Genomic DNA, 25,734 nt, shown 5'->3' with positions numbered 1-25,734 from the left:
CTATGATTTCAAAGGTATTTTCCAACCTAGCAATTCTATGATTCTATGACTGTATCTCCAGGGGTGGGGCAGCCAAAACTTCTTTGGGCAACCTCTGCCAGTGCCTCACCATCCTCATCGTAAAGAATGTCTTCCTAATATTTAAGTCTTCCCCTTTCCAACCTAAAGCCATTCCCCCTTGTCCTGTCACTTGCAGAAAGCCCCTCCCCAGCTTTCCTGCAGCCCCTTTCAGTGCTGGAAGCTGCTCTAAGGTCTCCATGGAGCCTTCTCCAGGCTGAACAACCCCAACTCTCTCAGCCTGTCCTCATAGCAGAGGGGCTCCAGCTCCTGATCATCTCCACAGCTGCACACACGTGGGTAGGTTTATTAAACACCACTCTCGCAGCCGCAGCTGGAGGACTCTAGTCCCCGCGGACCATCGAGAGGCGCGGCCAGAGCGGCTCCGCCGGAGGACTCAGGCCGCCGCTGATCATAGAGAGGGGTCGCCTAGAGCGGCCCCGCCGGAGAACTCAGGCCGCCGCGGACCATCTATAAGTGCGGCCTAGAGCGGCCCCGCCGGAAGCGGAAGTAAAGGCAGTGGCGAGCGCGCGGGGCTTTCCCGGGGGCCGCGGGGCTGGCGGCGTCGCCATGGGGGACGACATGGACGTGATTCCGGAGCGGGAGATGAAGGTGAGGGGGGGGGGGGGCTGCGAGGGAACAGCCCGTGGGGTGGGGCTCGGGCGGTTGGCAGGCGGGTTGGCGGGGCCGCTGCGGGGGTGACGGTCTGGGTGTGGGGGTGAGTGTGAGAGCGAGTGTGCGTGGGGTGTTTGTGTGTGCGTGTGTACATGAGGAGAGTTTATGTGTCTCTGTGGAGGGGGGTGGAGGTCTGTGGGGGGAGGAGTGGGCCTAGGGGTGTTCGAGGGGGTCTGAGTTTGCGTGTGGGGCGTGTGGGTCTGGGGGTGTTATCGGAGGGGTCTGTGTGTGGGGTGTGTGGGTCTGGGGGTGTCTTATAGTGGAGAAATTCTTCCTAACGTCTAGTCTAAATCTGCCCCTCTCCAGTTTATACCCGTTCCCCTGGTCCTGTCCCCACAAGCCTTTAGTAAGTGTTGTACTTAGGGACATGGTCTAGTGGTGGACTTGGCAGGGCTGGATCGATGGTTGCACTCAATGATGTTAAAGGTCTTTTTCCAACTGAAACCATTCTGTGATTCTGTGTCAAAAGCAAGTGAGTTGGGCTGTGTGTTTTGCAGAAGTTTCTGAATTCCTGCATCCTCCTCAGGTTGCAGGAATGCACTTCCTCAGTGCTTTGGCAGTAACTTGGAAATAAAACTCAGGTGCTTAATTTGAGTTACTGGCATTAAATCCAGTGCTCTGTTTTTGCTTTGTTCATTTTTCTTCTTTCTTCTGTATCTGTTGGCTAGTTTTGGTGTTTCTGAGGCGGTTAGTTGTCCTGGACAGAGTCACCTTCTATGGGTTTTATGAATATAATAACTGGGCAGAAGAGAGATTCTGCCAATGGAAAAGTTGTAGTATGATCTGAGTTTGTCTTAGATGGGATGGAAAATGTTATGGGATGGCCAGTGACAGCGTGGGTGGAGACTTTGCCTTGGCAGGTGTTTTGCAGCTTTTGTGGAGAGGCTTTTCAACTTATTGTGTTAGAGGAACTGAAATGAACTATTCCTCTTTGTCAGCATATTTACAGCTACTTCCCAACTCTTTTACAACAGGATTTTCAGTTCAGAGCACTGAAGAAGGTTCGCATCTTTGATGCTCCAGATGATCTTCCCAAAGAGCGCTCCAGTCTCCTTGCGGTGTCTAACAAATATGGGCTCGTCTTTGCTGGTGGAGGGACCAGCCTGCAGATCTTTCACACTAGAAATCTTCTCATGCAAAACCATCAGGGGGAAGATCCCAATAAAATTGGTAAGGCACACTCATGTTTCATGGTCTTTGCATAGACAGCTTTACATGGATTTCTGTGATATGTAGCTCCTGGCTTCTGACGCAGTCCTCGTCGTGCTCTTTCATGTGTTTGAAATTGCCGTGTTTTGTATAAGAGGGTAGGAACAATATTGGCTGTTCCTCTAGCTGAAATGGAGTACTGTTGTTTGGAACAGGATGTTGTTGTCACCAGGATGCTCTGTGCTGCTCTGGCTCCTGTTCAAGTGTCGGTCACCTTTGGCCACCCGTGTTCAGTGCCGCACAGTGAGGTTGACTTTTCCAACCTGAGAATGTGCCCCATTCCTTGCAGCCGTGCACCATCCTAGTAGCTGTTCTTCGAGCTTCACCCTCTGTATGCATCAGGAACGTGTGTGAACAGAGGGACAGAGTTCTCACCTCGAGTTATTCACTCTGACTAAATGTCTGTCCTGCAGGAGAAAAAGCAATCGCTGTTCCACCACCTAAGTGCAAAATGTTTGTTCTCCTATTGTCCATAGTAACTATACAACCAAAAATCTGTCCACTTATTTTTCCTACACGTCACTGAGGAAGGAAAGTGGAATTTTCTTTTCCTAGGAATTTGACATCCCTTGAGAGTGTATTGGTAGAGATGAAGGGCTTTCCTTTCCCTCCCCTCAGTTTCCCTACATGTCAGCTTTGACAGCTGCTGTTAATAGGACCAGTGATTTTTACACAAACTCCTTTGAATAGTATTGTCCTTTGAATATAATCCTTTGAATTGTTTTACAAAAACAATTTTTGCTGTTAAAACTTGTCCCCTTCATTGTGTCTTCATTGCCTTTTGTGTTTCAAGTGGAGAATGTTCAAAGTACCTTAGTTCCCATGAAGTTTCCTGTGCAGCACCTGGCTCTAAGCTGTGATAATCTCACGCTGTCTGTCTGTATGATGTCCAGTGAGATCGGTTCCTTCATTGGCTTTTATGATGTCCGCACATTCTTAAACCAGGTAAGGCAAATGCTAAGTGAATTTGGGTTTTTGGGCTCTGTTTTGGAATACAGCAGGAGGAGAGGCATAGCTTGGGGTGGGATTTTCTGTCTGTTTGACATGTCTTGTGAAAGAATTCTTCAGTAAACTCAAAATCTGCTTCTTATTTCTGTCAGTCATTAAGGTATAGGAAGGTACAAACTGCTTTGAATTATGACTTTGAGAGATCTTGGTTTTGCCCTCAGCTTTGACTGTCTCTTGTGTTTCTTCAATAAAAGGCAAAGCAGCAGAAACGTGCGTTTGCTTATCACAAACTGGCCAAGGACTCGGGAAGCTCAGCGATGGTCAACGACCTGAAGTGGAACCCCACTAGTCCTGCTATGGTGGCCATCTGCCTGTCGGATGGCAGCATCTCTGTCCTGCAGGTCACAGACTCTGTGAAAGTGTATGCCACGCTGCCTTCCTCCGTAGCCGTTACATCTGGTGAGTCACAGCCTTGGACAGCACTCAGAATGTTGAATTCTGAAGAGCAGAAGCAGATTGATAGGTGTAAAAAGACAGGCTGTTTGCCTTGGAAGGAGGCATGTAAAGAAAAATTTTTCACAAAGAGAAGGTATTTAAACTCCATGAGACTCACAAAATGTGTTGTAATGTAACTGCTCTTTCCCAGCTGGTTGGAGGAGCTGCATCTTGTGAATTAGTCACGTGTGCCCACCTCTGGTTTGTGCTGTTTCAGGCTTGACTGAATGCTTCCCTGGAAATGACAAATAAGAGTCATCATCTGTTGGTTTTTAATATGTGCAGCCTCGGTTTCTCGGTGACCGGATTACTCCCTGATTGTTTAATTTAGATTAATCTTTTTTTTTTGCAGGGCGTGGTGGTGGAATGCAGTTTTAATTTGTTGGTCCTACTTTTGTGGGGCCTTGTAACTCTCCACTTCCTTAGTGCTAATGAAATTCTCTTTTTTGCTTAGTGTGTTGGAGTCCGAAGGGAAAACAGCTGGCTGTAGGGAGGCAAAATGGCACTGTGGTGCAATATCTGCCTGTAAGTATTGTTGGTAGCAAGGCCTCATGTCTGTTCACTAGTTTGGAACATGTTTTATTTTCTTTGTATCGTGAGCTATAGAATTGGGTCAGGTGGCATGTGGTGTGAGCCGTGGGAAGCTGCCCAGCCACTTTGGTTATATTAAAGTGTCTTGCGCTAATGCTGGGTTTAGTTTAAGATTTGCACTTGCCACTGAAAAGTCATGATTTCAGAGTGGTAGATGGTGACTGTTAAATGGTGGATGGGCCACTCTAAACCAGTTCTGTGGGCTCTCTACAAATCTTGGCTTCGATTGGTGTCTTTTTCTGTGTGTTTAAGAGGAGTTTTGTTTGCAGAATCTACAGGAGAAGAAAGTAATCCCTTGTCCTCCCTTTTATGACTCGGACAATCCAGTTAAAGGTACATCTCTTTTTTTTTTTTTCTCTCTTTTTAAATGTTTTTACTCATTCCTCGTAATTTTGTTTTTAGTTAGAGCAGCTGTGTACTGCACTGGTTAGGTAATTGCAGTGTGATCTTTAAATATTTAAAAAAAAAAATAATGATATGCTTTATCTCTGGGTTGTGTAGAAAAATTACCAGTCACTCAGGATCTTTTTCTATTTCTAGAAGGTTTTAAGTATACATTTTACAAGCTGTTTTTTGCTCACCAATGTGATAGACGGTCCTGTCACAAGTAATCTCCCTTTAGCATGAGGATTTCTGGATATAAATCCCACTCTCATATTCTGTGTGAGTTCCAGCTCATCATTTTGCCTTTTCAATAAAATGTCAAAGCAGTAAGTTTAGAAAAGCAGAAACACTTTATTTGGATATGCCAAAACATCACCCATATTTGGCAACACTGGCCTTGTCTTGCCTGTGATATCAAGCAAGTCAAATACATTCTTTTGGTTTGCGTTTGAAATTTTTGGGATCAAGTAGTTTTTCCCCCTAATGAGGTTGATGTTCTGCAGACAAATCATTGTAATTTTTTAGCTCGGTAGTTTAGAAGTTAGCAAGTCCTTGTTTGTTTGTTGTTTTACTTTTGTTTCCCTTGCACAGTTAAAATCAATATAGAAGGAAGTCCCATTCCGAAGTGTTTCTGGCTGAGCTATTTGTTCCCTTCTCTTTCAGTTTTGGATGTCCTGTGGATTGGTACATACGTCTTTACTATTGTTTATGCCGCGGCTGATGGGACATTGGAAACGCCTCCAGAAGTGGTCGTAGCCATATTGCCTGTAAGTGCCAACAAGTCACAACAACAGAAATGTTTGCTTGTTCTTGACTTGTGTATTACGATGGCATGTTGCTTTTTTTATTCACATTGGCATAATGTAGGATTAGAGTTTGGTGCTACTGTAAATCATGGTTTTGGGGTTGGGAGGATTGAGTGGATGTAGTATCCACTTGAAAGCCTATCAGGAACCTATGATACGAAGACAATTTAGCCTCTGAAATAAACACTTGAAGAATACCTCACCTGATGTAGAGTCCTAGTGGGTTTCTGTTTGTTAGGTTAGAGAGAATTTTAGGCTGCCTGATATGCACTTATTTAGTATCATGTTATTTGTTGCTGGGGGGAGGTATACGAGATGTAAACTCCCTGGTAACCTCTCTATTGCCCCTTTATCGTTTGGAGGAGGGGGTTGGTTGGTTTGCTTTGTTCTTTGTTTTTCAAGTGCTCTCATGATGCCTGTTCTCCTTTTGAAGAATGTGGCATTTATTTGTGTACCCTGATGCAGTCATGTCTATGGGAGATAACTTGATTTCTGGAGGGTAAATTATAGATGTTGGCCTTGCAGAAAAAGGAAGAGAAGCGACCAGAGAAGTTTGTGAATTTCATGGAGCCTTGCTACGGGAGCTGCACAGAGAGACAGCATCACTACTTCCTCAACTATGTCGAGGAATGGTGAGTGGCAGGAATCACATCATAGTATTTTCCTTCTTGTGCACATCTGACTGGTTGATGCTTCTCAGTGGCTTGTGGTCTTTCCTTTTTTAAACTATTTAATACCTGAATATGAGACAAAATAAATAGTTCTTTTGTAAAGGCCTTGTGAAGTACCTGACTTGGACCATCGTTATTTATAACGATAGAGTGGCTGTCAGATCATTGGTTGACAAAGGGTTTCAGCCCCTGGTGAATGGTTTTAAAGAAAAAAAAAATGTTTAAATTAAAAAAAATGTACAGTGATGTAGCAGATCATGTTTCCCTCATCTTGGGAGAAGTCGCTTTCACATTATTGTGACTGTATTTGCATTTAGGAACTTGCATAGATGATAATGAATCATGGAGTTGGGGACTTTGCCATGAACTGTCATGTTGTTTTTAACCCAGTTATGCCCATACTTACAGGGACCTCGTTCTGGCAGCTTCAGCAGCTTCTACGGAAGTCAGCATTCTTGCTAGGCAAGGGGATCAGGTAATGTTTTTGTTCTTGTTACGTTTGTGCATATGTTCCTCTTCTCTGTGCAAGACCTGAAATAGAGTGAGATGGTATATTTTTAAATAACACCCCAAAAACAAACAAAACGCTTTCTTTTTACAGAATCTTGAGGTAAACGTAGTTCTTAGATGAACAAGAAATCTTAGTGACACAAAAGAGAGAGGATAAACAGAAATGCAGAATGTTGTGAACAGAGTACCAGAAGTCTGTTTTTAATGATTCACTTGGCAGTCTCAAAATTTGTTCAAGCTCACTATAATAAAATGATTTGTGTGAGGTCATCAGTTGCAGTTAAACATTAAAACTGATGACCTCAACTCTGGCATGTAATGATGTGTGAGAAGTCATGCACAAATTTGTGAAGGGCCTCAATACTTTTGGCAGTTGCTAATCTGAAATTTAAGTAGATGCCCTCTAGCTTTTTTGCAGTCTTATCTTTCAACTGTAGTAGGCTGGAGTTCTGAAGAAGGCTGATCACAGGAAAGCAGTGATCAAAATAATAATCTCTTTGCAGAACTGGGAATCGTGGCTTTTGGAAGATTCCAGCAGAGCAGAACTTCCTGTGTCAGATAAGAGTGATGACACTCTGCCTGTTGGTGTTGCTGTAGACTACACCAGTAACATGCCTATCCCAATCAGTAAGTCTTGTTCTTCTTGTGGAATCATCCAATAATAGCAATGTATGGGATATTTCTGAGGGGTAGCCTGGTACTCGGGGTTCTGTGAGACTGTTCTGAAAACTGAAAGGGAGATTAACACACATCCTGCCGTTTTATACCAAGCCCACAACATATGTGGGCTTACCTCTGTGTAAGGATTCAAATGGCAAAACGTTAAATACAGTTCTTCCTCAAAGCTTTTGGCAGCCTGGGATACTACACTAACAGACAGGGCAAAAAAAGCACCTGAGTTATGTGTGTCTTTTACAAAGATAATAGTGAGTTTAAAGGAGTCATATTCTAACACCAGGGATTTGGGTTGCTGTGAGCTTTTCTTTATTCCTGTAGCTTATGTCGTTTTGCAGAACTGCTTTGTATGAAGTGCATTTGCACTGATCTAAAGGAGAAATGGGTTAGTTTCAAAGCCAGAAAAAGCAAAGATCATTGAGGTGAAAGCATAGTTTTCAATTCTGCTTTAAAGCACAGAGCCTGTACTGGCTGAACCCTGCTGTGCTCTACAACTCACCAGCTGCATTGTTGCTGTACCTTCTGTGCTGCCTAAAGGCGCTTCAAAGCACCTTGTCAGAGGCTGAAGCTGAAGATAGCTCTGAACTATTGTGTTGTACTTTAGTGAATTCTGAAAACTCTCCCTTGAAACCCAGAGACAGATTTGAAACAGAGATGCCTTCAGGCAGAGTGGAAGTCAAGAGTTCCTGAAGAGCACAGGAGGGTGCCGATTAACTGAGAACTTTACCCGAATGAAAACTTACAGTACGGAATTGAGGTCAAACTTTGTGCTTTAATGCAAAATTGAATTGGAAGCATTTTCTCTGCTAATCTGTATGGTTATTGGATTAAGGAATCTGTCAAGACAGTTTTTTAAGCCCGTGTTGTGCTGCCTTGGAAGTTTTAGAAAGGTTTTGGAGAAGCCTTTTGCTAACGAATTCTCTGCCTTCTCACAAAGTGTAGTCAGCTCAGTTTTGGCTGCACATTATTCTGCTTTGCAGCTCACAGCAATTTTCAATTGCAAAGAAACCTCATTTGTCCTGGAGCTTGTTCCAATGTGGAAACTGCCCTTCCCCAGCATGCTTTTCCTGAAGAGCCAATAGGCAGAGGCACGTGGCCATCCACTGAGCTGCCCAACAAACAAAGCACCGTGATTGTAGCAGATTTTTCCCGCACCCTAGACTTGTTGGGTTTTTTTGTTTTTGTTTAATTAAGCACAGTTAAACCATTATAGAATTTTTTTTTAGAAATATTGGTGGTTTTGACTCTGTTCAGAATATTTGAGTTGGCTCAAACTCCAGGCTCAAAGCTGCAGCTGTGCAAAATGCAAGGATTTCATATCAGAAGTCCAGATCATCAGGTGTTTAATGTTGGCTTTCTTTAGAGCTTAAAAGCTTACTATCTAGTGATTCTCTTTTGTACTTTATGTATATGAGTGTCAATGATGCAACAGGACCCAATGGTATGTGATGATCACTGAAAGGCGTAGAGAACTGAAGGAGGGAGTAGCAGATACGTAAAGGAAAAGGACTACTTCAAAATATGAAAAAGCTTGGCACAGGATTTCCTGTGTGAAAGTTGGGCTTCATCATTCAGCAGATATCATTTGATTGTCAAAACAACCCATCAGTGAATTTATGAAACACAGTCAGTAATAGGGAGGAGTAAAGGAGTTAAAAAAGAGAATTGGACATTCACATAGAGGCACGGAAACAAAGATGCTAGTGAAAGCCAGGAGGGAGAAACGTAAGAAATATTGTGCTAAGGATGTCATAGAAATTTTGACTGCAGGGCTTACATGTGTTGTCTCTGGCAGGTGATGAGAAGGCCCTTGGTCCAGCTCCAGTTCTGATCTTGCTCTCTACGGATGGTGTGCTCTGCCCCTTTTACATGATCAATCAAAATCCAGGAGTCAGGTCGCTTATTGTGACCCCAGAGCCATTGCCGTTAGTAGGGGAGAGAGTTCCAAAATCAGCAGGTATGTGCTCCGGTGGGTTATGGAAACATCTGCACTAGTGGATCTTTGTCATCTTCTATCAGTTTGGTATTCAGACATGCATGTGGTCACAGGAAATATTTTTTTCTTTTTTATAATGATAATGGGGAGCAGTGCTTGAGTGTTTTGTGCTCCCGGGGCTGTTATGTCTTTGGCACATGAGTGTGAAATTCTCTAGTCCTGTTCATTGTGTGGGATCTAAGGCACCTTGCAGACTGTGCTCTTGGACTCTACTGTGCAATCAGCCTTTGAGGAACAGGGCCAAAGCAGTTGTTGGAAGCTCTTTGCCCAGGTTTGAGGTGTGTGACTGGAACTGCAGCAGTGACTGCAGGCTCTGCTTGGGGACAGTGATCAGGCAGAGCCAGAGCATGGTCTGTATGCTTCAGAGAGGTGACTATTTCCCTCCTTATGTTTTGGCACAGGAGGCTGCGATATGAACTAAGGTGTTTGTCTGCAGAAAAAGCTTATTTAAATAGCTTTCTGCAGCACTATGGGAATTGTGTTAGCAGGTGAAGAGCAGTTGTTTTATCTGAGTTATATACGTGTTGCCAAGTGCAGTGGGAAGTAGGCAGTTTCCTATGCTGGTGTAGGCAGGTAAGCTGATTGTTTTGCTTGTCTGCATGCATGCAGTAATAATTGGAAACCAACCTTTTTCATCCCTAAATCTGAATTTGCTTCTCCTTCCCCAAAAGAAGTGCCTTTATTTGGCAGTCTGCCCCTCTGCAGCACTGGCTGACTGGTGTGCTGACAGCCTTTTTCATTTGAGATGGCAGGAACCTCATCAAAACCAGTGGAGAAAGGTGAAACCTTTTCACAGGAAATTCCAGACAACATTAATCTAGACAGACTAGTATTGATTGTGGCTTGGACTTTGTGCAGTTTCTGTATTACCACTGGGTTTGGGGACTGGAAGGCTGGCTCTGTCATCTCTCTTCCTCACTGTGCTGTCTGTCCATTGAGCAAGACAGTGCTGAACTGTCCCCATCAAATAGAATTTGCCTTGCAATACCTTCTGCTATTAGTCAACACAGACAGATGAGGCTCCTTTTTCTCCATTTGTCTCTCTGCAGGAGGTACTGCTACAACTCCAACCACTCCTCCAACTTCTGTAAAGCCTGACACGCCACCAGGTGTTGCTCCTTCTGTGCCTGCCTCGAGTCAGTCTCCTGCAGGGAGTGGAGCAGCTGCTTTTTCCTTTACACCTTCAGCTGTGAAGACACCTAGTGCTACAGGCAGTGATCCTCCACCTTACCCCTTTGCCTCTGACACCTCCAAGCCAGCCCTGGTTCCCAGTCTGACTGGAGCAGCAACGTTCTCTTTCTCATCTGCTTCTCTGAAGGCATCCACGACTCCTGCTCCTTCTGCAGGCACCACTACAGCTACCACTACCACCTCCTTTTCGTTTGGATCCATGAACTTTAAACCGGCGGCGGACAGCTCAGCTGGGACACCACTCTCCACAACACCTGCTTCACAGAAGCCATCTTTGGCTACTTCAGCTTCTTCAGTCAAAGTGAACCTCAATGAGAAGTAATTACAGTAGTTAATGGAGTGACTGTGCACTTGTTAAATTGCTCCGGGCATGTGGTAGTTCTGAAGATGTTTTTTGGCTTTTTGCCCTGACAGCTATTCCTCACACTCCTAAAAAAGTGCTGAGGAAGCCTGTGTTTGTGCAAGACATAGCTGTCTTGGCTGTGAAAACCCTCAGTGTTTTCCATGCTAGAAGCTATGTTCGTGAGCAAACTATTAGTTGAGGGAAGATGCCAAAAAATTAAATAGATAATTTGCCACACTGCCAGAGACCCAGTTGTTTCATCTCTGCCTTATAGGCATCAAACAGTAATTCTGTGCCTTGGTTTGACTCAAATCACGACTAACGGCTCTTGAGGAACAGTGGGATTTGAAATCCTTTTTTCTGGGACTAGTTTAGTTGTGATAGCGATGACATGAGTTTCTGAGTGTTCATTGAAGATTCCCTGCCCCTACCTAAAGAGTGACTTGCAGATCTGGTAGGAAGCTGTATTTATAGCTAATGGATTTCTTTTCCACTGTGGTGTTCAGTGGAGAAGGTGCCAGATGTTTTGGTTTTGTTCTCAAAGGGGCACTTCCTCACTGAACACAGGATCTGAAATATTCAAAGTTCGAGAGTTCATGCCAACAGAAGGAAAACCGGTATTGATTAGAAACTATGCAAAATTGAGTGAGGAATGTTCACAGGTTTCATGTATCCACTCTTCTCTCCGACTTTTGAGACTTGCTCTCTTTTTTTAGAAAGAAAGATTTAAACCACAGAATTATGTTAATTAGAGCTGCTTTCTGTGGAGAGCAGTTTTCATCTAAATGCATCATAAGAAATTTCAGATGATTCGGATGATTATTTTTAGTTGGAAAAATCTCAAATGCACCAGGTTTCAATGGTAGCTCTTAGGGCTTTTAAACTTTTATGTTTTGTGTATAAAGCAAATGATACACTTGTGATTTGGCTCTTTAGATTGGCTGCCTTGAGGAGCCAAGATTGCAGACGGATGGAAGTTCATATTCTCTTGCAGAACAACTGTTTGAGCCCTGTTGCAAGGGTGACACTGACCGGTAGCTCAGATTTGCTATGGTTGGTGCTTTGGTGCAAAACAATGAGGTGCATTTTGAAGCAGAGTAGTACTTCTGGCTGATGTTTGGCTTTTACTCACTTGGGTGGACTATGGTAACAGTCTTTGTGATTCCACGCATTTGGAAATGATCCTGAATGGATTCGCACTATCTCCAGAAGCTGTGCTTGTATTTTTGCATTGGCGCTTGAGTTGTTGCTGATCCCAGAGAATGCTAATTCATTAGAACTCAGTACTTCTATTTGGATGGAAGGAAACAATCAGGACAAGTTCAGAGTTGAAAGATGTTCTGCCTTCTCTTGCAGGTTCAGTGCTGTAGACACCTCTTCTCCCACTAGCAGCAGTGGTCAGTGCACTTCCACAATGTTTTCATTCTCAACTGCTTCAAAAACTGCTTCTGGAGGTCCTCTGAGCCAGTCCACACCCCCCGCAGCCTCTCCTGCCACACCACTGAAGGCTTCGACCCCTCTGCCTGCCACAGGTAGGAGTTTAATGCATATTGTTGGGAATAAAGCATTACAAACAATATTCTGAAAGCTTTGAGACATGAAGGGCTTCTTTTGGCTTCTTTCTTTCTTGTTTTTACTACTTTCTTGTTTTTACCTACTGCTTTTACTGATGCAGCAGACCTCCAGATTTATACACCATAATGATGTGATGGACTTAGTACTGAAACTGAAAAGTTTTTCCATTTGTGCAGTTTGTTTCCCAAGAGCCATATGAGAAATGAATATATTTGGCTTCTAAAGTTCATCCAGAAGTTCCTGGCATTTCAGTGAACTGAAATACAACTTTGGTTATGAACATTCTGGGCTGTCACAGAAATTAGTATCTTGTCTTGCATCTGGAGTGATTAGAGTTCAAAATGGTTACAAATGAGTTTAAATTAGATGGCAATCATTTGTTAGCAGAATAATACTCTCAAATGATCTTGAGAGTGGAGGTCTTGAGGTTCTTCAGGGGTGGTGCTGCCAGCTATTGAAGTGACAGTTGTTACTGTTAGCAGGGCAGTTGGATGGGAGTAAAACAGCACCTAAAGAAGGTGTGTTCTTGCACTTGGGCCCATACAGCTATTGATTTTTGATTTGACATGGGTGAATACAGCTGTGTCTGATCACAACCTGTTTTCTCAAGCTATCTGTAAGTTCAGAAATTACTGTTCCTCTTCTTAAATTCCAGTGTCACGTCCTGCTCAAAATATGCCTTCAACTTCTTCAGTACAGAAGACAGCCAAAATCACCCCATCTGCAGCAAAGCCAAGCTCTGCTCAGGTAATGGGAATTTGAGTGGATTCTGTAGAGGATGAATGTTTTACGTGCCCTGTGTATTGCTTAGAATTCACTGGACTGAATGACTGTTCTTAGGTCAAAGAATTAGCTAGCTTTTGATATTTGAGACAGCAGCAAATCTGTGGGACTAAAAGTATGTTCTGTGCATGTCTTTAGAGAGCTGTGTTTTCATTTATGTTGTCACGATCAGAGTTGTAGAAACTAATTCTTGTTATTATGGAAATCAGTGTTCAGTGCTTTCCTAGCTAATAAGCACTTGAGAAGTGCCCTAACTGTGTATTAAGGGAGACACAGAGTTTGGTGGATGTCAAAATCAAAGGAGACCAGCACACAAAAATTTCCTTTGCTTTCATAAAGCGATCTATCTCCAGGTAGTCAGCAGTCCTACTTTTGCACATATGAGACTCACATGATTGTGGAACTAGTATTTATGCTCATGACAAGTATCTTCCTGGTGACTAGTGTCTGAATGGGGTTTCTAATAGCAGGCATTTTTGATATTCTAAGCTTCCTGTTGCTGAGGATATATCCCTAATGTTGGGTTTATTTTGGTTTTTTTTCAGGGCAAAACAGCACTTCCCAGTGCAGCTGTAGAGAAACAGGCCCATCAGTGGAAGGATTCAGATCCTGTCATAGCGGGAATCAGAGAGGAGGTGAGATATTTGAGCAACTTTCTTAATTTTAAAGTCTGCAAGATGACTTTGTAGGTACCCAGACACTTATTTTGAGTTCAGCTCTGTTTATATTGTCTATCAGTAGTTTAGGAATCAGAATGTAAATTTTCACCAATATAATCAGCCTGGTTTGTAATTGCTGTTTGTGTCCTGTTCAGTCATCTTTCATTTCAGCTGCTTTGCTGGAATAATGGAGTATTCTTTCCTGTTACTGTTCAATTTCTTGCTTTGGCTGGGAAGTGACAGGTCCTTATGGTGTAGTAGAAACATTATTCCAGAGCTGCAACGTTTGTTGCAGACCGTGCCATGTTTCAGTGGCTGCACTTTCTTCCACTTGACTTTGTAGATTGCGCATTTTCAAAAGGAGATGGAGGAACTGAAGGCCCGCACCTCCAAAGCCTGTTTCCAAGTTGGTACTCCAGAGGAAATGAAGATATTGCGGACTGAGTCAGATGATCTTCACACCTTCCTCTTGGAAATTAAAGAGACAACAGAGGTGAGTGAAGTATCTTCAAACTGTTTAGCTTCTCAGCAATGACTGTTCCTCACCAGATGTTCCTACTTAAACTGTAATGCCGATGTAGATGGAACATCTGACTGTGCTGCTTTAATGTGGGGATGACATTGGCATTTGTGCTTTCAGACAGATGCTTGCAGAAGTCTCTGTGCTAGAGTTCACAATGAAAACATGTTACTTTGAACCTTATCCCATCTGTTTTATTTGTATTTGCAGTCACTTCATGGAGATATTAGTATTCTGAAGACAACCTTGCTGGAGGGATTTGCAGGGGTAGATGATGCTAGAGAACAGAATGAACAGAATCGTGGCTCGAGGTATTTACACTTGCTCTATAAGAAACCTCTGGATCCCAAGAGCGAAGCACAGCTTCAGGTAAGGAGCGTGTCAGCCTGCTTCTTATCTAGCGTTTTAAATAAAAGAAAACAGTCCTGTGTGTGCAAGTACTTGGGAGTTTTGTTCTGCCTTAGGTATTTGCTGTTTCAACATAGTCTAGTAAAAGTGTGATGAGTCGCTTTTTCCTTGGCTTTGCAAGAAAATCCTCTCCTAAAACTCCTCTGTATTGTCACCATTTGCAGTGATGATTCAAAACTTCTGCTGAAGGGAAGTAGTTCACCTGAGATCCAAGTCTATTCTAAGCTCACAATGTGACTCCTGACATCCTTTTCCTTCTTAGCCTGTTATGTTTGCTCAGGGATTTCAGTTAAAGGAAGGGTTTTGTTCCAACACTTTGTCAAAGAGTTCTTGGAATTATTTTTATCTTCAGCAAGTGCCTTATGGAACAATTTGATGATTTATCATGACTTACACAATTGTGTGTTAATTTCATGGATGGTGGAGCATAAAGCTAAATGATATTCTAAAAGCTGAGGCACAAAGGAAAGTAACCAGCAGTATACAAAGAGGCTTTCAAAGAATCTAGGGGTGAAGGGCTCTTTTTGTTATAGCTCTGGTGATGAGAGGGCTATTTAACCCTGAGCAAAATAGAGTGGATGTGCCCTACAAATGATACCTGGTCTTTTATATATTGATAAGTTCCCCAAGAAGTTTAACAAGGAGGCTGAAGACATAATTGAATGTCATCTTTGTTACAGTAGGTATCAACAGCACGCACACAGTCAGTTACTAGAAATCTGCTGATATGAAGTCAGTTCTTTTAGGTCTGATCTCTAGTCTTCACATGGATTCTGTTGATTAATTCACAGTCTTAGTTGTATGCCTGATTTGATGTCCAGGATGTGTCTGTGACATTTCAAGCTTATGCTTGTGACTTCAGAGAGGTGATAATCTTAAAATTCTTGTTTCACTGAGTCCAGAGAGAGGATCATGAAGAAAGAATAATAGCGTGGGAGAGAAGCGGAAGTGGGTTGGAATGTAAGAAGAGAGCTTTCAGGTCAACTTTCTGTAAGGTTACAAGTCAGCTCTAGTCTGACTCTTAAGTTAATGAAAAAACTCACTTTGTCAACTTCTTGTATTAGTTTTCCATGAAGTTTTAAAGATCCTGAGGCTTTTCTGATGTCTGGCGATATCAATTTGCTGTCCAGAAAGTTGCTGCTATATAATGCTTATAGTTGCTGGAGAGAGGAAACCTGTGCTTGCTTGGTAGTCTGTAACACTAAGCCCCACGGTAGGACAGGATATGGTTTCAGGTTGGATATGTCACATTAGAATTTCATGCTGCGTCTTGAAAGCAATTGCAGTGGAATTTTTCCCAAGCTGTGTTACTTGGCTGCTTCGTCATTGTGTTTAAGTGAGCATTCTGTTGAGGTGAGCTGAAACCAACTGCAGTTTCCATTTCCATTTTATGAGATTGAAGTTCAAGACATGTTCGTGCCATGGCAGGCTGGATGGATTATTCATGAGAGTGAATGCTGTTTTCATTTAGGGAGCAAGGCTTAGTTTCTGGCTTAGTTGTGCCAGCTGTGCAACTATGTAGTCATGGATAAATCACTTTATACTCTGCTTTTTTTCTTTTCCTTTCCAACCTATAAAAACCAAGTTAATTCCTTGCCTTAATGTGGGGGTTGTGAGCATTTGTGAATGCTTTAATGAATCATAGTCTGTAAACACTGGTATCCTGGAGCCATATGGATGGCCTGCAAAGCTTTGATCACCTATAATTATTAGAAATTTCAACATTGTAAAATGGGAGCAAATGACTCATCTTCTGGAAATGAACTTTAAAATAAGGTTTGCGTGATGTTTGTAAAAACCCTGTCTGTAAAGACATGGCAGTGTTTTACAAATGTTATAGAAGGTATTATTTCTGGTTAAGAACTCGGATAAAATGTCCAAGTCAAGGCCTGCGGGTACCCCATTGATAAATAAACAGATTTTCGGTATATTGGGTTCTGTTATGCTGATAAAACTTGCCAGGCAGAAATGTGGGAAAGTGTTGCATGTCTTGGACTGAATGAGCCCAAAGGATCTTGAGCTACTTCAACTGAAACTGAGATTTCTGAAGTGAATTAGTAGCTGGCTTTATTTTGCATGGTAGGAAATTCGACGCTTGCACCAGTATGTGAAGTTTGCTGTTCAGGATGTGAATGATGTTCTGGATTTGGAGTGGGATCGACATCTGGAACAGAAGAGAAAGCAGAAGTAAGTAACTGAAATTGGAATGCAGAACAGCTGTAAGGAACACATCAGTGAATTGGGCATTAGTCTCTAATCAACAGACAAAAGCCTTTTCCCATTTGACAGTATAATCTTTTCCAAGGGAGTCTAAGAATAAAACTTGACTCAGACACCTAATGGGAGCTGTAGGTTCAGACTGCTTGGCTTCATAAGCATTACAAGCTTGCTGCATCTCTGTGTACAGTGTAAATAGTGCTCACAGAAAAAACTGTAAAATAAGCTTTGTAGAAACCAAGTGCATCTATCGGTGGTAGCTAATGAAACCTTTCTAATAAACAGAACATCTTGAAGTAAATGAGCTAAATGAATAATCTTGCGGCATATCCAAAGGAGAAATGTGCATTTGTGATGAACTGAACAGCTTTGGTGTTAGAACAAAACCATATTTGACCTCATGGAGTTTAAGTACTTAGAATCACTAAACTACTTTGTGTATGCATGCCTGCTTGTGGCCAGATGCATAGAATGGTCCTTATCCCTGTATCTTCATCTCATGTCCTAAGGCGTTTGATAGTTCCTGAGCGAGAGACTTTGTTTAACACCCTGGCTAACAACCGGGAAATAATCAATCAGCAGAGGAAGAGACTAAATCATCTCGTGAACAGCCTTCAGCAGCTCCGACTGTATAATCAGACATCTCAGTGGAGCGTTCCCAGTGATACATCTTCTCTTAACAGTGCTGAAAGGTATGTGAAACAAGTTCCTGAGTGGTGTTGGCACTCCTCTCTTGCCCCCAACAATGTGCAAGAGTGCATCCTCCACATGTTTTGTGGACATGATAAGGGAGGACAGAATGTCCTAAAAATTATCCTGAACTATGCCCAGGTAGTATAGAAGCTCGTTGTTCACAGACACTGTTAGATGCTTATCAGATATTTCCCCTAAAAGTCATGCTTTTTATGGTAAACGGGATAGTAGAGCCTCCAGGCTGAGGTACTGCTGTTTTTTTGTCTGAATTCAGGGGAAGAACTGAACGGCTCTTGGTATTTCTAAAATAATTAAAGATGCATGTGTTTAAATAGCACCGTATCTAGAAGATTCAATTATTCTTCCAGACAAGGCAATGATTCTAGTGGCTCTTTTGGCCCCTTTTGTTCCCGATTTGGTTGGTTTCTTTCTGCTGATTATTTTTTTTCACTGCTTTGCCTTGTCCCAGTTTTGACAGTGACCTTGAAAGCCTGCGCAATGCCTTGATGAAAACTAGCTTGGAATCACACATCAAACCTCTGCCTAAAGTACCTGGTAATTAATTCTTTTTTTCCTGGCATTCACACCATAAATGTGAATTACTTTGTTTCGACTTGCAGTTTGATTATAGACTAATAACTGTCCTTGATTTTCCAGCTAAATTATCTCCTGTGAAGCAGGCACAGTTGAGGAGTTTTCTAGCAAAGAGGAAGACTCCACCAATTAGGTCTACAGCTCCAGGTAAGCTACCATGGAAGTCTGAAGTGCTTTCTCCTCAACCCCTATTTCTCATTTCCTGTTCCACGATCCACTAGGGAATTTCCTTCAGTTACCGTCATGTTGAGAGCTGCCTTTATGGCAGTTAAGAAGTCAAATCCCATTGATGTATGGTTGGAACAAGCCAGTAGAAGAGAATGTTAAAATAAAGTGTCTCTGTTTTGACTGTTAGGCTGGATGGTTCCCTTAATATACACGTGATTTTGTTTGTGATATTGCAGCAAGTTTGTCCCGGTCTGCCTTCTTGTCCACAAGATACTATGAAGATTTGGATGAAGTCAGTTCAACATCCTCAGTCTCCCAGTCGTTGGAGAATGATGATACACAGGCAGTGGACCAGGAAGAAGAGACTGCTCCAGTCCAAGTCCCTCGTCACGCTCCTGTGGTCCGTACTCCCTCTATCCAGCCTGGTTTGGTGGCTCAGTCGCCATCCTTTGGGAAGCAGAACGTCTCCCTGGGTACTTTGTGTAAGTTGTTTTTGTAATGTCTATTCTATTTGCCATGTGTTCTATTTGCCATGTGTTCTTGTCAGTATCTTTAACCATTTTATCCATTGCCAGTGCTTCAGGTGCTGGAGAAATGAGATTGAAGCGTGCAGATTGGCATTGCCGGGTTTCCAGAAACAGTTAGCACTGACTCTAGGTAGCATTGCCTTCTGTTAGTAATTTGCCTGAAGGATATGCAGTGATTTCTTAAAATAGAGCCCAGAGCACTGAAGTACTACTGCGTTTGGTTGGTGTGGCCAAGCTTAGGATTTCTGAGCCCCGTGAGTCACAGTAAGAACTATATTTGCATACACTCAGTTTTCCTTGTGCAAAAGAAGTTTTTTTTTAATCTCTGTAGCCAGAGGGAAAAGTAAGGTGTCAGCAGAAGTGTCTGTAACAGCAAACTAAAAATCATGCTGTGCATCGAAATGACAGCTATTGAGGCTTACTTGCAAAGTTTTCTGGGATGTACAGAAACTGCCAGGGACATATTGTGTTGATTATTTAAAAGGCCTGTGTGCCAGTCTTGTCAGAATGAAGCTGTGTACTTAGAGGAACTGTAGTTCAGCAAAGACTTTCAAGTTGCCCTGACTTGTAGAGATACAGTGAACTGTAAATTTTTTGTTCGTTTGTTTTTTAGTACCTACGTCTTCAAACAGAATCATACCACAAGGGGCAGACAGTACAATGCTTGCAACAAAGACTGTGAAACATGGGGCCCCTGCTCCCACTGTCACTGTTCCAGCACCACAAGCAGCTGCTGCTGCAGCTCTGCGGAGGCAGATGGCTAACCAATCCCCAGGTAAAAGGATGGCTATTTGCCCAAGTGGTCTCTGAGCAGTTGAATGTGGCTTTCACAGGAAAAAAGATGATCATCAAACAAAATGTGACACAGATATGCATTTGTTGCACCTCTGAGCTACCCAGGATTTGTCTTCCTTCTACCCTATAAGCTACTGGTATGAAATGCCTGAGAAGCTCCCACTTCACGTTTCTTTGTACCCCTTCTCATTTGTGCAGTGGCAGAAATGTCAATGATTCCTAAGAGATCCTGGAATGGCACTTGCTCTCGTGCAAGAAATGCTGTTGGAGAGCAGAGAAAGGCCTATGTTAATAGCTCTTCATTATTAGCTGAACAATTAAAGAACTGAATTACAAAACGATTTTAATATTGATAAGTTAAAGGTGAACTGTTCAGTTAAGCCTGGGATCTGCTTGCAAGGTTTTGAGTTGAATTGGGGATCGATATAAATTGTTCTTGTTTGGTTTTAGACATTTTTTTGGTGCTTTCCCAGTACTGCAGCATCACTGCAGAAAAGAAACAAAATTCAGTTATGGGTAGAGGAATTGGACTGGTTTCTTTTCCTTGCCCAAGGAGAGAATAAGAGCAGCAAGCGGACTAGTGACATGAATTCTGGCAGAGCCTGGGGCTGTAACTACACAGGTCATTTCTGTTTAAACTAGGAAGTTACAATGTAGATAAGGAAAAATTTATAAGAATATTTAAATTTGATCTGCTAGCAAGGAAAAGCACAGTAATTATATAGAAAGCTGCACATTTCTTTGGTGTCCTTATTGAAGGCCGAGAAAACATTTTGGGCCAGATACACCACATGCCTTCTAGAAACTTGAATGGAGTTACTCATCAGCACCAAGTTGAAAAAACTGCTTGATATAGAAATCATCTTTACCTCTTTTCTTTCTTTTTTTTTTTTCCCCTTTAAAGCTGTAAGCACCTCCTTGACTGAATCAACTCTGAAAAACGTTCCTCAGGTGGTGAATGTGCGAGAACTCAAGACTGGTGCATTGACGCCAGCTGTCTCTGCGGTAATAGGGTGAGTGGGTAGCCTCTTTCTGGCAGCCTTTGGTAGCACTTGCAATAAAGCACATCTGCCAGTGGGGAGCAGCAGTAGTATTTTACATAGTCTGACCATGCGGGACTTAATGTGAATGCATTTAGAAAAGAATACTAGGTTTGTGAGATGAAAAGAATTATTTTCTTTCTAGATCATTCAAGGGTTTGCTAATGGCTTGTCCTGAACAATTGATGAGACTAGAATTAACCTCCTTCTCCATTAGTCTGTGAAATGCATTTTTGTACATCCCCTCCTTTTGGGATTCAGTGGTTTTACTGCTAATATGTACTTTGGATCAGTCACTACCTCTGTTCTGCCTCTCTATGAGGAAAGTGTACACCTCTGTCACCTAGTGTGATCTGTGGTCTGTCTAGATGTTTTTCCTTTTACTTTGTCATTTATTGCAGAGCAAACTTTGAGTTATGCCTCTTCTGTCTATTCCCAGATTCACCCCCTAAGGGAGGGGAAACCACTCTCTGGCTTTTCTGGAAACTTATCTTAATATTTTTGACATCAGAAATTTGACTGAAGGATTTGGGTGTCAGTAGGGGCCGATCACTTTGGGAAAATACAGAGCTGCAAGGCTATCTTCCTCATGAGTAAATTGTGAATGTTGTCTTCTGGTATTTAACCTTGAATTTGCAAAGATTTCTCCTGAGTGAGCTGTAGCACTTGGCTTTCCTAATTCTCTGCCTCCTACAGACAACAGCCAGCTCGGCTCATTCCAGAGATTTCTGTTTTATCACCAGTCTCTGTCACCAGCCGCGGAACTAAGTCCTTTTCCCTGTCATGGTAATGACCTTGAAACTGTCTTTGCTTGGAGTTCCTACCATTGCTTATGATCAAGATAATGAATGGCCATTTCTGGGCAAGGGAAGCAAGGACACTACTGAAAACTCTGAGCAAAGTTGAGGTTGTTGCTTAAAGCAGGATAAACTCACTGCATACATCTGATTATCATTCCACATGGAGCTGCAAATGCTTTATCCATGTAACTGTGGGCTCTACGTGCAGCTCCTGGAGCAGTTTCTATTGTTCCATAATTTCTGGGTTTCATACGTGTGTGTACTCTTTGCTGTCAAACAAAAAAGGTGAAATTCCTTTGATGCAGCTTTTCCTAAAGGGTACAGAGTCTCACAGCGGTGGTACTCTGCTGCTGACCTGGCATTTACTTCATGATTTCTTCTGCATTTTAATTGGGAAACAATTTGGGAGCTTTTTGCTCCTTTATTTTGTCCTAAAGGTGATAAACTGAGCAGGGGGGAGGACAATGGTGCATCTTTTGAAAGTAAAATTTGCTAACAGCTTTGTTTGGGAGATCTTGCTAAAAGCAGTGTTATGACTGGGAAGAGTTCTCCACCCTTTGTTTCATCAAAGCTATGATGAAAAAAAGAGAGAAAAGAGGGTACTGGCTGTACATAGACAAGGACGTGAGCCTGCAGTACATATCTGAGATTGGTTTTCACTTGAGCTGTACTTAAAGACCTGTCTTGCTTTCAAGTAATTTTAGAGTGACAATATTGATTGATCTCTCTAATTTATAGAGTACCAGCTAGCTTGATCTCTTGAAGACTTTTTACAGTCTTATTTTATAGCTGACCTCATAAAAATGTACTCTTTAAAATTTCTACCCAAATGAACCTGTGCCTGCCAGTCAGATTCAGCACTAAAATAAGGAGCATTCACCCAGCAAAGTTAATTCATCAGTTTTTGCTACTTCAGACATCCTGGCTCTCTTTTGCCACCACAGCACACTCTTCGGGTTGTTAAGCAGAAATGATTTTTCAGCTGTTAGCAGTTGTTCAGTGGGCTGTGGCTGGGTTTGTTGGTAGTCCCAGTCCAGTTATTCAGATACAGTTTTCAGTGCAAAACCTCTCCACAACTGAAATCAAATCCAGCCTTTTCATAGTCTTGTCAGAGGAGCAGTGGGACAAGGGATCTTGAAGCTTTTCTGGGGAAAAGGTCCCACCTTACCATGAATTTCACAGACATTCCACCGTTTTCTTCTTTGTTTGGAGTACATATGAACTTGAAATTTACAACTGCACCTTTCCAACAGGACTCTTTCCAATGTTAATGTGAAGTTTTCTGTGTTCGCTTTACTTTTTGTCTGGGCAGAAGGTAAATTCAAGCCATGCACCATAGAGAGAGAGCACTCGTTGCTGGAAAGAAGGACTTATTAGTGATGCAAAGCTGCCTGAGGCACAAAACCCTGTCTAAGACCAGATGGCTATGCAAAATGACTGTTTCTTGTGTGTCCCCTTCCTTTGGAATATGGTGGGAAATTTCTGTGAGCTGGCCTGTAGCTTGACTAAATAGTAAATGCAGTTTGGGAGTTCTCGTGATTAGGAGACAGACAGCTTTTGATGCCTGGATTCGCTCACTGTCTGGGATTTGCAGCCTCAGCCCTTTCTGTAGTGTAGAGGTTGCTTATTGCCTTAAGGAACACCTGGCTTGAGTAAAGATGGAAAGAGCTGGTGCAGGTAAGAGAAAGCTGGCCTTTGCCACCGAGGGAATGCAGGCAGAGTTGAATTTGTTATGCTTCTGAGGGCTTCTGTTATTGCCCATTTAAGCTGCTGGAGCTGGTGAGCCACAGAAATGCTAAAACTGAATGGCTGTTGCCAGCTCATGGATATCTTGTGTGTTAATGGCCCACACCATGTAAGATGCTTCACCCTAGAAGTAGGTAATGTTGGCTCTGAGATAAGATTTGTTTCATGGTCAAAATTCTGAAATCTATAATGTAGAATATAGGTTAATGTTATCACAGTTCTTGCTATGATTTCATTAATGCTTACTCTACTCTTCAAAGACATGAAGTGCTTCCTCCCCAGCTTTGTCTCCTTGCTCAGCATTTCTGAGAGTTGCATGTACTTGTCTGGGCTCCACACTATAGAGCAAGCTTCTTAAATTTGTTATCCACTAGGCATAAAATTGTAATCTCCTTACCTGCTGATTTTTTTGTCAACTGCCTGTAAAATAGAAAGGCCTGACTCTTCAGAGACAAGAGCGTGTGAAGAAGCCTTGATCGTTTAAGTCTAGGGCTTTAAACACATTTGCAGACATCCTTTGTTAAATGTGGTTGATTCATTTAAGAGGTTTATTTCCTAATCAGATTTGTTCATTTGGAGCTGTGTGTGGAATCCTTAATAAAGCTCGTTGTTCAAGACTTCTGAAAGCTGTGCTTTTTGAGAGACGAGGAAGTCCTCTTTCAGACTAGTCATTCATTTAACGTTTTGGTTTTTTCTCTTTAAGATCATCTGTACCTCACTCTGCAGCCCAGGCAGTCCACCAGGTTTTGGCAACTGTTGCTACAAATCAAGCTAAACAGGTATCTTGTTATAGAACCTTTTCCCTGTGGAATATGGTATCTGGGCACATTGCACAGTTTGGGGGGTTAATTGTTGGTGAACAGGCTGTCTAAAAAAAAAATCTCTTTTCACAACTTGTCCTGCATCCTTAGCAAACCATTTATTTGTCTGTGACCTTGACAGTGTGATGCCAGGCCTATCTTTGTTATGTCTTGCCTTTTCTGTCTTTTGAAGACTTGCAGTTTTCTAATGGCCGCAGCCTTGCAGCAGTAAGGGTGGCAGCTAACAACAAAGGAAGCTGTATTAGGCAGATACACCTAATTTTCACAAAAAAAAAAAAATAGTGGTAGGCAATTGAGGGAGAGAGTAGTTTACCCATCCTGTTACTCTACTGAAAATATTTCTTATTGGTCCACAAGCTGTGCTAGGTTTTATGCCCACACATCAGAAAAAGAGCAGTCTTTGACCGCTGGGGTAATTGAGGTGTTGCCTGTGGAGGCCCACTGGCTTCTGCAAGAGACTAGTTGAAAGAGTAGTAACCCTGTATTTAAGTGTCAGGACATAATGGGCCCAAGCTACCTTTGTCTGTTTTGTTCTTAAGTCATTGCATGACTCTTCTAAAACCAGACTAGGATGAGAAGGACCATTGTTAACGGACAGACTGCACTGACCTGAGGTGGGTTTGTGTTTTCAGACACCTGTAACGAACTCACTTAAGGGACAGACTCCACCTGCCTCTGTATGTGCACCGTGTCCTATGGCATCTACATCTGGTCCAACGTCATCTAGCAACAAGATATCGGGTGAGTTGTCTTTGGTGGAAGTGGAAATAAGGCCTGGATGTCTCTTGCTGCTTGTCAGCGTGTGCAATCCAGAAAATGAAGACGCTGAGAAAACAGATCTGCCTCCCTGCAGAGGCTGCTGTGCCAGTCTTGAGGGAGAGAATTTGGAAAACCAAAGCACAGAATAGCAGGAGAGTGGCTTAGTGTACAACCCTATGTTTTGTGTCTGTGTCTGCATCTGGAATTCAACGATACAATTGGTCATTCAAAGTGGATTTAATTCAGAATGAACCCTTAACAAGAAATGTTGAAAGCACATCTACAGAAGGCTACTGTGGTCTAACAGCTAATCAAGAGCAGGCATCTTTGCTGTTTGTCTTTTAAACATGAAAATTTGTTGCATTTGTGCAGGACAGTAATAACATCTTGAAATAACAGGAGTAGTTTTTCTATACATTGATACCTGATTTGAGTGTTTCTGTGCAGCCCAGCGAGGGTACCTGAACTGGCCTGAAATGAGCTAATTCAGGTGCTATGTCTATTGAGCACTGAGCTGTATGACCAATCTCAAAGCCAGTTCAGATAGTGTAGTCTGTTGTGTAAAGCTTAGAAGCTTCTTAGGAAAGAAGTGCTCAGTTTGTATCGTTCGGTGCAAACGGGAGAAGAGGAAACTCTTAGGGAAGGAAGGAATTGATTTTTAATGTGCATTGGATAATAATGCTTGCATTGGACATGGTTTTATAAGCCTCTTGTGTAAATGCCTGAAATTCATCTCTGTTGCTCTTCTGCTTTTAATCCGTGGATGTAGGTTGCCTCTTAGCCAGGGGTAAGAAGCAGCAAAAATAGCTGGGAATCATATTTGACTTAGCAAACGCTTCTTAAATTTTGGTTTATTGAAAATGTCAGCTCCTGAATTTGATGGCACTTCCATTTAATTTCAAATGCCTTTTGATATGATGATGAGAGATTTTATGGAGGATTTCTCGATTGATTATTTTTTTATTGTTTAATTTTTATTATGAAAATGGTGACACATCTTTCCTCTAATTGGATCTATGTTGCTGCTTTAAGTCTCTGAAATAAGTTGTGTGTTCTCTCATGTTGTAACAGTAGAAAG

The 25,734-nt window shown here is 42.3% G+C and overlaps 1 protein-coding gene across 2 annotated transcripts in view; it reads left to right on the top strand.

Moving 5' to 3' along the window:
- Positions 1-514: 514 nt before the first annotated feature.
- Positions 515-25,734, top strand: part of NUP214 (nucleoporin 214) — a 43,702-nt gene continuing 18,482 nt past the window's right edge. For both annotated transcript variants that reach the window (XM_054084300.1, XM_054084299.1), the window contains exons 1-26: positions 515-669; positions 1,707-1,902; positions 2,735-2,886; positions 3,144-3,348; positions 3,839-3,909; positions 4,245-4,308; positions 5,023-5,126; positions 5,691-5,797; positions 6,245-6,311; positions 6,850-6,973; positions 8,817-8,978; positions 10,067-10,526; positions 11,908-12,083; positions 12,782-12,873; positions 13,455-13,544; positions 13,912-14,061; positions 14,299-14,457; positions 16,580-16,683; positions 17,223-17,405; positions 17,876-17,961; positions 18,064-18,147; positions 18,405-18,650; positions 19,309-19,470; positions 20,395-20,503; positions 23,780-23,855; positions 24,530-24,638. In XM_054084300.1, the coding sequence (XP_053940275.1) occupies positions 628-669; positions 1,707-1,902; positions 2,735-2,886; positions 3,144-3,348; positions 3,839-3,909; positions 4,245-4,308; positions 5,023-5,126; positions 5,691-5,797; positions 6,245-6,311; positions 6,850-6,973; positions 8,817-8,978; positions 10,067-10,526; positions 11,908-12,083; positions 12,782-12,873; positions 13,455-13,544; positions 13,912-14,061; positions 14,299-14,457; positions 16,580-16,683; positions 17,223-17,405; positions 17,876-17,961; positions 18,064-18,147; positions 18,405-18,650; positions 19,309-19,470; positions 20,395-20,503; positions 23,780-23,855; positions 24,530-24,638 (3,580 nt within the window). In that variant the 5' untranslated portion in view covers positions 515-627. The remainder of the gene's footprint in view (positions 670-1,706; positions 1,903-2,734; positions 2,887-3,143; positions 3,349-3,838; positions 3,910-4,244; positions 4,309-5,022; positions 5,127-5,690; positions 5,798-6,244; positions 6,312-6,849; positions 6,974-8,816; positions 8,979-10,066; positions 10,527-11,907; positions 12,084-12,781; positions 12,874-13,454; positions 13,545-13,911; positions 14,062-14,298; positions 14,458-16,579; positions 16,684-17,222; positions 17,406-17,875; positions 17,962-18,063; positions 18,148-18,404; positions 18,651-19,308; positions 19,471-20,394; positions 20,504-23,779; positions 23,856-24,529; positions 24,639-25,734) is intronic.

The sequence above is a fragment of the Cuculus canorus genome, chromosome 19, assembly GCF_017976375.1.
Source record: "Cuculus canorus isolate bCucCan1 chromosome 19, bCucCan1.pri, whole genome shotgun sequence".
In the NCBI taxonomy this organism is placed as follows: Eukaryota; Metazoa; Chordata; class Aves; order Cuculiformes; family Cuculidae; genus Cuculus; species Cuculus canorus.
Note: the sequence above shows the minus strand (reverse complement) of the source record. Positions and strands in the feature narration are given on the sequence as shown.